This window comes from Panthera leo, chromosome C1 (assembly GCF_018350215.1).
Source record: "Panthera leo isolate Ple1 chromosome C1, P.leo_Ple1_pat1.1, whole genome shotgun sequence".
NCBI lineage: Eukaryota > Metazoa > Chordata > Mammalia > Carnivora > Felidae > Panthera > Panthera leo.
Genome location: NC_056686.1, coordinates 4,405,830 through 4,416,627, shown reverse-complemented (window position 1 = coordinate 4,416,627; position 10,798 = coordinate 4,405,830). Strand labels below are relative to the sequence as shown.

The 10,798-nt window shown below is 47.3% G+C and overlaps 1 protein-coding gene across 1 annotated transcript in view; it reads left to right on the top strand.

Annotated features, from left to right (window-relative positions):
• Positions 1-305: 305 nt before the first annotated feature.
• The window catches only part of DNAJC11 (DnaJ heat shock protein family (Hsp40) member C11), a 65,894-nt gene continuing 55,401 nt past the window's right edge, over positions 306-10,798 (top strand). Inside the window, exon 1 of the mRNA XM_042950095.1 lies at positions 306-423. Coding sequence (XP_042806029.1) covers positions 352-423 — 72 coding nt within the window. The 5' untranslated portion in view covers positions 306-351. The remainder of the gene's footprint in view (positions 424-10,798) is intronic.

Sequence of the window (10,798 nt, the reverse complement as noted above, 5' to 3'; positions counted from 1 at the left end):
CGCACTGGTAGCCGGCGGGAGGAGGGGGTGATGAGGCAAGGGAGAGGTCGTGGGGCACACAGGGAGTCCCCAGGTGTGACCGCAACGTCCCGGTCCGGTCCCCGCTGAGCCGTGCCGGCTTCAGGATCACGAGCAGCACGTGGCTGGCCCCCGGCGCCGCGTCCCGCCCTCAGCCGCGCGGGGGCACAGGGCGCAGGCGCGCTGCCGCAATGCGCGGGCGGCGGCGACGCCACTCCGGTCCGCCAGGGGCCGCTGTGGCGCAGGCGGGCTGGCCCGCGCTGTTGGGGCCGCGGCTCGCCGGTCCCTCTTGGGCACGGCCTTGCCGGTTTGGCGGGGTGAAAGGTTGCGAAGATGGCGACGGCCTTGAGCGAGGAGGAGCTGGACAATGAAGACTATTACTCGTTGCTGAACGTGCGCAGGGAGGTGAGGCCTGCGGCGGGACGCCGTCTGGGCGGAGGCCGCGCCCGGTGGCTCGGGAGGGCCGGGCTGGCGGCCACCGCTCCGTCCCCGCCACGGGCGGCCGGGACCCGGCGGGGAGGCCGCGTGACCCCGTCCGACATGCGCGACCGGCCGCCGACCGGGCGGTCCCCACTGCCCCGACCCTTGCACTGGGGGTGTCCCGCCGGCCTCTGCCCCTGCTCTCGGCGGCCGGGGCGCCGCGTCCTGGCAAGGCCAGAGGCCCCGGTACCCGCAGGAGGGAGAAGGCTCCCCGAGGTGGAGGCTCTTGGAGTGGGGTTCCCGGCCCTCCAGGACCCGGTGCCTCGTCCGGCTCACAAACTCACCTTGGCCGAGGGGCTAGGTCATCGCCCCCGGCCGGCAGAATGGGAAACTGAGTCTCAGGCACCAAGGTCAAAGCCACCAGCAAACCTTCCCACGAGGGTCTATCCGGTTCCCGAGTATCCATGGGGACGTCCGGCTTCTGAAGTGAATTCAGGCCCCGAGGCGCGTGGCTTGTGTCCTCCTGTCCCCTGAGCTGCTGTCCCGAAATTGAAGGAAGAGCCTCCCGAACCTACAGCCTCAATTCGGAGGCCGCAGTTTAGGAAGAAGCCGTAAAGCCAGGAAAGCAGGCGGTGCCCCAAGCATGGCCTCAGCACGCGCGCCGCTTTCCAGACGCCCAGTGTTTGCACCCTGTTTCCTCACCCAGTAAGAGATAGGGTCTCACGCTGTGCCTGGCACGTAGTAGGGGCCCAGGAAGTTTCATTTCTTGTTGACCAGCCCAGCTGACATCAGCGTGAAGGGCAGGAAGGCTTCCAAGGTCAGGTCATAAGGTGGATCTTTTATCTCTAAGCTGCCGGGTTCGGTCTTCCCAGCCCTGCTAGAGAACCGTTAATTCCCTCTCTCATTTTTCCAGCGATCGTAATTAACCAAGTTTGACAAAGTTGTAGACAAAACCAGTCAAATGTGTGTCGTGCATAAATGTTGGTGTGCATCGTGTCTGTCGGTAATAGCCAACATTTTTTGAGTACTGCTTTTGTGCAGGGCCCCGTGCCGAGTGAACACTTTATGTTACATTATCTTGTTCATTTCTCACCCCGGCCCCTAAGGGAAATGTTATGATAATCCTTGATTTACAGCTCAGAAAACTGAGGCAGAGAGAGGTTAAGTGACTTGCCCAGAGTCACATCAGTAGAAAGTGCGAGAGCCTGAATTCATCCCTGGGAAGTCCGGGCGGAGCTTCCGCTCTGCTGTCATAACTAGTCAGACTACAGGGCTGCCAGTTCTGGTACCGTGAGCTTGGGCACCCACATAAAAATCCCCCAAATGTGTTAGCCACCACGCATTATGAACAATGAACTGTCTGGGGGGAACTGCAAGTCATGTTATCTGCCGTAGGCACCTGGAGGTTCTCATAAGTAATAAACAGTAAAGCTTGGGGTGAATCACTTCTTTGGCCTTGGGTTTCTTTCCCTTTGAACGAAGCTGTTTGGCTAGTTACTAAGTTTTCTCCAGTTCTTAGAAGCAAAGCAGTATATGAAACCAGCTTTTCTGAAACCAGCCTTTCTTACCACTGGTTTATAGTCGGCCTTATCAGTAATTGAGCAACAATGTATTCCATTTTCCAGGCTTACTGAATCTTAGGCAGCTGCAGATGATCAAAAAGATCTAGAATAATAGACTTGGCCAGAGTCTTTGGTAAGCATTTGTCAGAGGTATACCTTAAAAATGCTGGGGTCTTAGGACTTGCCATTGTTATTGGACTGATGAGTGGGAGCCAAATATTTATTTCTTAAAAAAAAAAAAAGTCTTATCTCTCCCAATGAGTTGAGGCACTTTTCATGTTTATGGCTGTAGGTGAAATTCCTGTGAAACATGTTCTCTTGCTAAAGTCACTTTGTGTTCCCTGTGTCCACAAGCTCTGTGTAAAATGTTATCAAGTGTGTGCAGATTTTATCTCTGAAGATTCTACTGGAAGAGAAGCTCTGAAGGTGATCTCTGGACTTGATATTTACTAGGATTTGTTTTGTGAAATCAGAAATCAACCTGAAGTTGAAATAGCATGATTTAGTTGGAGAGTTAGAGGAAAAATAGAAGTAATCTGAACTCTTACATGTGTGGTTGGAAGGAGACAATAACACCTGTTTATTTGCTGTCAGTTCTGCAGCTTGACGCCATTTACATATACCTGTAGGAGGCAAGGTCCTCTTCCCACCAGTTATTCAGAGCACCTTCCAGAGAGTACCTTCAACGCTCTGTGTTCAGGAAGTTCAGAGACTTTTCCCTAGAAACCTCAAATGGAAGCAACCTGACCCAAAACCGGGGAATTCTATTTAAAATTTGAAAAATTACAAGCCTGATACATAGTTAAAATTGGAGTAATACAGAAATGTTAAAAACCAGCTTACAAATCTCTTTTTCCAGGTTTTAAACTTCAAAATATCCACTTGTATTGTATTTCAGAGAGTGAAGCAGGCAGCTAGACAGGACCAGATTCTTCTCTAAACAAGACTTCTGTGATCTTTAATGATTCCCTTTTCTCCAGTGTTCTGGATTTCCTGTTTGCAGAGTAGAGCCGTTATCACACTGAGGAGGGAGTAATTTATCATTAACCTGGCACTCTGAAACCAGATTGGCATCTTTGGTTTAGTGTAGTCAAATGTGTCATCATGTGCCTAAAATCTAACTGATCTGAGGTTTCTGGGATGACTTTCCAGGACTTAATTGGGAGAAAGAATTCCTGACCAATCAGTGAGCTTTTCTTGATCTTTATACATTTTATAGACATTTTAACTGACACATTCTACACTGAATTTATGCCTTTTTTTAAGCTGAATTTATTTCTGAGTAAATGACTGAAATTCCTGCTTTATCAATGTGGCATTACCATTAAAAGAAGCTCTTTCATTTTTACGGATGCCTTTCAGCAGTGTTCCTAACCCATTTTAAGATCTTTGATCCCAATCAATTTAGCTTTCAAGGGGCTGATCTCCTTCTCAAGTTTTAAACACTTTTTAAAAAGACAGTTAAGGAAAAAAATAAACTTACGGGAAAAGGTTTTTTTTCCTTGCTAATCCACCTGTGGAGGTCAGTCTTCTACACTAGCCTTGAAACTAGAATTGCAAAACTGTCACCTACCAATAAAAAGTTTCCCCGGAGTCCCTGCACTTTTTTTCGTTCCCTGGTTTAGAGCACGCTGTTCTTTCCGAAGTTTTTGGTTGTCTGGGTTTCTCTGGCTGGAGATGAGAGTCACAGAGTGGGGCTAAACATTCAAGTTTGGACTGCGGATGGGAAGAAAGGGCTAGAGCAGGAGAGGAAGGTTTACTGGCCACTGTCCGGATTGACCTAGAGGGATGTCACGCAGCCCAACAGGATGGCTTGGCTGGACGTCTAGACCGTGGAGAGTAGTGGTGGGGGCTCAGCCAGGCACACACTCCAGTCCCTGAAGCAGGGAGGTGTTGTTTACTCATCCGTTGCTTATCTAACTTTGTGATGAGCAGCTAATTTGGTCTTAAGGAGGGATATCAAGATAGGTCTGAGAAGGTTGTTCCTATGTTCAAAGTTACCATACTTTGTAATCGTGACTCTGCTTAAAACGTGTGCATTCAGGAAGTAGTGTTAAGCCTTGGTTGTCCAAAAACCTGTCTTCTCCACAAGATCACATTCCTAAGGTCACCTGTAAGAGGCTGAGGAGGAAGGTCATTAGAAACTGGAGTCTCGGGGCGCCTGGATGGCGCAGTCGGTTAAGCGTCCGACTTCAGCCAGGTCACAATCTCGCGGTCCGTGAGTTTGAGCCCCGCGTCGGGCTCTGGGCTGATGGCTCAGAGCCTGGAGCCTGTTTCCGATTCTGTGTCTCCCTCTCTCTCTGCCCCTCTCCCGTTCATGCTCTGTCTCTCTCTGTCCCAAAAATAAATAAAAAACGTTGAAAAAAAAAATTAAAAAAAAAAAAAAAAAAAAGAAACTGGAGTCTCAGCCCACATTGCCCCTGGGTGACAAGTCATTTAACCTCTTTTTTTTTTTTTTTTTTTTTTTTTTAAACAAGTCATTTAATCTCTTAAAGTGTCCCATTTACTCATGTGCTATAGTACTTCAGAGTTACTGGGAGAGTAGAAAGAGGCAACACTGTGGCTTTGCAGCCAGAAGGTCCTGTGTTCGAATTCCCATTTTACTATTGGCAGGAGCGGGTTCCTGCCTCTGGTGCAGTAGTTTACTCTTCCTGCTTCCCATTTTCTTTGATGTTGAAATGTAGGTGACAGGCAATAATTTATTAGGAACTTACTGTGAGCCAGCATGCTGTATACTGGAGTTTGGCAAGGTAATGAGGATATGTATACAGTGCCTTTGTACAGGTGGATGTTCATTTAATATTTATTGTTATTTCTTGAGTTTTGATAAAGCATGAGGTTTTGCTTATTTTAAAAGGACATACGTGAACATAGAAAAGCTTCGATACACTTCATCCTGGCTAAGTTTGCTATTCGTCTGTTATATCGATAAAATAAAAAACACAGTGCCAGGATTTGTGCTAAGTGTTAGGTTATGAATTCCGAAAGTTTTCTCTTTCTGTTCAAAATACTGAGTTTCTTCTCTTCAAAAGACAGTTATCCCTCTGAACTCTGCTTCCTGCAAAGTCATGACTTTGAGTGGGGAGGGGTTCCCAGAAGGTGGAGCCAAGTGTGGGAGTAGGGCGAAAGGGATAATCCAGAAAGACAGTGAGTATCTGTGGTAAAGGCGCAGAGGGACCCAAAAATATAACTGTCGTGAGCTGTCGGCCTTTAAGGGCCCAGGCAGGAAGGGGAGGACCTCCCTGATCAGAAGACAGAGCACTGGGGTCAGGAGGGTTCCCAGCTAGAGTTCAGAGAGGCTTCTGGGTGCAGAGGGAGTTCTTAGGATACCCAGTTGGTTCCAGTGTCATAATATGATTAGCAAACACCATGAGGTTAAATTTTAAAACGTGTTTTCTTTAATGAACCACAGGCTAGTTATTACCTTTCTGCTTCAGGCATTTCAAACAATTGCTTCTTGAAATTTTAATGCTTAGTTCTGCATTATCTACCAAAACACCTCTCTTTTTTTTCTTTGCTAAAGAGAATTCAATTGAAAGCTTTTATATTTGCTGTGAGTTCAGTAGTAAAACGGTGGATAAGAGAATACAGGACAAGGGAGCAACATGTTTTCGCGTTTCCCTTGGCTGTGGAATTTTAGTGTTTAACTTTTATTAAACTTTGACTTTTATTTTATTTATACCCTACCTTGTTCAAGAAAAGATTTAAGACAACTAACAGGAATGAATAAATAAAATGGCATGAGAGTTTAAAAGGGGGCCCCACTGGGAGAAAGACCGTCGGGAACACTGCCGCTTTATCATCAGAGTTGCGGCCCCTACGTTATCAAGGTCCCTTTTTCCCTTGAAGGAGCTCGGAGCTTGGAGCCTCCTCCAAGTTCATAGCCTGATGGCCGGCTCCCGTTTGGCTCTTGTACCGTTAGAACCATATCTGCATGCGACGAGTGCACAGTGTTCCCTCCCTCATTTGGAGGAGCCAGAACATTCTTCAGTGGTAAAATGCCAGCAGACATCAACCACAAGAAGTCTGCGTGCGTGGGCAGGATTTAACAGATGGACACGGAGAGAGCAAGTAGAAGGTCAGGCTTTTAGGGAAAAATAAGCCAAGCTCTTGATGCAAAGACAGGATCCGAACCATCACTTCTGACCCAGAAAGGAACTGGAGCTCATTTTTCTAAGACGCTGGCCTTTATTTACTGTTGTGTCTCAAGGGCACCAAAACCGCATATGGACATGACCGGGAAGAGAAATGAGCACCAAATTGTACAGCAGTCAGAAAAATCTCCCCTCAGCCCTTGGAATGACCTCTGGTCAGGAATCAAACTCTCTGCTCCACTGGCTCCTTTGTCCTCACATTCCGTTGTCTGTGGAGGTGGGCTTGGAGGAAAGCCCCCCGCCCCCGCCCCATGAACCTTGAAGGTGACCAGGGGCTTGCCTTTTTCTTTGTTAGTACGTAGACTTCTGTCATTACTGATCGCCTATTCTGTTTTTGAATTTATATTGCCATCTTGGGGGGAATGAGTTGTGTAGATTTTGTAAGTGTTTTCCTTCTGTGTAAGACAACTTAGGTCTCGGAGTTACTTGATCAACCCCCTGTTTAACTTCTCTGACTTATTCGTGATTCTGTTGTCTCTCTCTGAAGCCCACCTTCCCGAAGCAGCATCTAAGATGGGTGTAGGAGGTTGACTTTTCAAAACCCATGACATGGACTGTATCCACCTGCCCCCTGTGCTCTACAAAGCTGTGGCCGTGTTCAGGGGTTCAAGAGAAGGACAGTTGAGGCCACTGAGCCCAGCACCTTCCATGGAAAGCCCCTGTGCACATTTGTCGGTGATGATTTGAAAAGGCAGAGATGGGGGCGGAGCTTGGAAAGATGAAGTCCTTGAACTCAGATTTGAGTTTGACTTTGTATTGTAGCAGCCTTACCTGGGGCAAGCCGGTTAGCCTCTCCGAGCCTCTCTCTTCACCCATAAACTCCAGACAATAATTTCACTGTCCTAGGGCTTTGGGGGAAATTAAGCAAGAACGCATGTAAGTGCTCCGCATAGTAATGGGCATGTTATTATGCAAAGTAAATGTCAGTATGTTGTTATTAGTATCGTGAGCATAAAAGTTAATAAGGAATGTGCTTATTGATTTGTCAGAGTTCCTCACACAGTTTGGATGAGCCCGCTGTGTGATTGATGTTTTGTAAATACCTGTCCTCTCTCTGCAGCTTTTCACTCTCATGAACCACAGTGTGGTCCCGGCCAGGGGCCAGGGTGCACGGGCTCTTACTCTCTAGCCAGCTTTTGGGTCAGGGGTCCAAGGTCAGGGAAACTCCTTCTCCACCTCAGATCACGCTTTTAAATCTTTCTGATCCTCATTGTGTTTACCTCGTTTTAAATGGAGGTCCCAATACCAATCTCAAGGTGTTCTGTGAGTATTTTTTTTTTTATGTTTATTTATTTTTGAGAGAGAGCGAGACTGCGAATGAGGGAGGGGCAGAGAGTGGGGGACAGAGGATCTGAAGTGGGGTCTGTACTGACAGCAGCAAGTCCAATCGATGCGGGGCTCGAACTCTCAAACGGTGAGATCATGACCTGAGCCAAAGCCGGACACCCAATCGACTGAGTCACCCAGGCGCCCCAAGGTGTTCTGTGAGTATTAAAGCACCAAATGAGGAAATACCAGTGGGAGTGTTTTGTGCAAGTGTGTGTGTGTGCACCACGTGTGTGCCTGTGTGCCACCTTGAAGTCCCCTTCAGCTTTGGCTCCTCTGATGCTCCCTTTGTCCTCCTTTCTTACCTTGCCAGGTGCTCATTCTCCGTCCTGAGAATTCCCCCAGGTTTGGGCCTCGTGAGCTTGGCTCTTTTTAAAATCTCTTGCTTCTCCTGCATCTCTGTGTGCCTTCTGGGCTGTACGTGGTGGTCAGATTCACCTTCCCCCCCAGCCCAATGCTTCCAATTTCTCCCCAACCCATGCATCTGAGCCAGAACTCCTGGAGTGCTTTTTGGTCTGTTTCTCCTTACGGTATTGAGCCCCTTTTAATTGTCCCACAAACGCATTCAGCTCATAAAGCCTCCCCTTGACCCCCTGCCGACTCTGATCCTTCATTTCCACTCTGACTTCTGGGCTCCCAACCAACCCTCTAACCTCAACCCTGTGGTTCTGCTGCACTTTTCCTTAGGTCTCTCTGATTTTGATTTTTGTCAGTTCTAGTCAGACTGTACCAAACTAATATCAACAAACAGTACCAATCGCATTATTTCCCTGCCCAGAAACCTTTCATGACCTCCCATTGTTTATCGGGTCAGGGTCAAACTCTCGGCTCCGTTTTAAAGCACCTTATAAATTAGATGTTTTATGTTTTTTTGCCTACCGTATGGTGATGTTCTGCTTTTCTCCACTGCAAAGTAAGCGTCATGTGGTTAGGGACCACAGCTGTCTGATTCCCCGTTATATCCCTTTGGACAGTGTGGGTATATGATAAGTACCTGCCAATGTTTACTGAATGAACGAGCAAGTGGATGGATGTCCAAGTTCATTTCCTGCCAGCCTCCTGCTTATACTTCTTAGCTCTTGTCAGTTTGGTCAGTGTTCTGTCTCTGTCCCCAACAGTGGCCTGTTCGTCAGGATGTTCTTTTCCTCTGAAATGCCCCAGCCCGCCCTAGATACCAAAGCAAATCACAGTCCACCTTCTTGCATTCCCATTTGGGTCCCTCCACCTCCATGAAGTTTTCTTCGCATTCTCACTGCCCCGAACTTATTTCCCCCCCACTAATGTTAGCATTTCTGTCTTGTATTGTTTAGTTAAATCCATACATGTGGGGTTTTTTTAGGGGAAGCACACATCCACACGCACACCTAGTTTGTAAACTCCTTAATATATTTCTGTTGTACCTCCTGTGGTACTTAGGACAGGGCTGGCACTCGATCAATGGACTGACTCGAAGAGGTCAGTATTTACTAACATCATATTCGCGTGTCTAGACGTGTTTTACTTTGTGGAAAACCTGTGTCGAAGATCACATTGCGGTTTTGGCAACAGACCGCTCTAGAGGAATTTATTGGAAGGAGTTTATCAGTTATCAGCTTGGCATTTCTAAATTTTCACTTAGAAAAACTGTTCAAAGTCAGATGCAGGAGGAAGAGAGCAAATTGAGATGCAGGCCTTGGAGCTCGCTCCCTGCGGAGACTGGGTACCAGGCCGGGAGAGGAACGAGGGCTTGTCCTGCTGGGCTGGTGCTTTTTCACCTGGGAGACACCCTGTTCCTCTTCTGTTTATTGCAGGGGGAACCGGTTCCTTCTTTCTCATCTCTTGCACGGGCATCAGTGACGATATTGGTAAAAGCAAATACGTTTCAGATGGATTCGATTGTAGTTTCTTTTGTCAGAGCTCAATTTTCAGGATGGACAACGCGGGTTTAGTCTCACTCGAAATCCTGTTCTGCTTGAGACGCTCTTGTAAAGGTGGGTCAGGCGGAATGAGTCTGCACCACGCCTGAGATTGAGGGTGAGTCCGCGTGCGTCGTTGGAGTCTTGCTGTTTGCGGATGAACCCCAGCTTATTTCCAGACCCTCCAAACGAAAATGTAGAAGGCTGTGTTGAGCAGGGCAAATGACAGTAGAAGACGGCAGGACTGTGTGTGAGCGTGGTTTTATTGTGTGGAGTTTCGGACTACGTGGTGGGAGCCTTTGCAAAATGAAGTAGGACATTTTTCCAAGTCCGGCGTAGTGCTTTGGTGAGGACATGACTTGGTCTCCTCAGTGACACCAAGTGATCTGGAACAGCCCTCCTCCGTGAAGCAGCTCTTACTCAGCATAAAGAACCCAGACTCTCTTGGTGTCAGTTAGCTCTGAAATCTGCTTTTTCCTTTAAATTGTATGAGCACCAAGTATCATAAAAAAATTACAGGTTTTATGAGCTGATGCAGTTGATTTCAATCAGATTGTCATGGAACATATGGACAATAATGAATCTTCAATTGTGGTAATTAGGCAAACTTCCCAAAATCCAATAGAACATAGTTTGTGGAGACTTCCTTCCGGAAATACAGCAACATAGATGCAGCCTGGGGATTTGGGCTGGAAAGTATAGGCTTCAGCAACTAAAGACCTAGTGGCTTTCCTTTTCCTAAAATGAACGTGGTGAGGTGTAAGTGGCTGCTTACGTGCTTCGAAGTATTGAATTAAATCTTGTCATTGCGTTAGTTTTAAGTGCTGCACACCATTTATTGGTTCTTTGCTTGCCGGCCAGGACTACACTTCCTGGTCCCCTAGTGGTTGAGCGAGGCCCTGTGACTAGGTCTAGCCAATGATATGAGTGGAAGTGATGTGGGTCCTGCTCAGGCTGAGGGGTTTAAATGCTGGTGTGAGAGCCAGAGAGTCTCTGTCTCTTGCCCTTCCCTCTGCCTTAGAGACTGGCAGTGGTTCAGGGGCACCAAAGTGGCTCAGTCGGTTAAGCGTCCGACTCTTGGTTTCAGCTCAGGTCATGATCTCGTTGTTCATGGGTTTGAGCCCTGCGTTGGCATTCTCTCTCTCTCCCTCTCTGCCCCGCCTGCACATGAGTGCACGCTCGCTCTCTCTCCCTCTCTCTCTCTCTCAGAATAAATAAATAAACTTAAAAAAGAAGAAATTAAAGCTCAATTAATAAAATATAAAAGGAGACATAAAGTGTACTAGTATTTCAGTAAGGCACAGGAAGACTGAAGGATTTCAAAATAGCTATGTATTGAAAAATAATGAAATTACAGAGATACAGACATCACAGCAGATAAAATGAAAAACATCTAGTAACTACGCAGTGAAATAACTGAGAG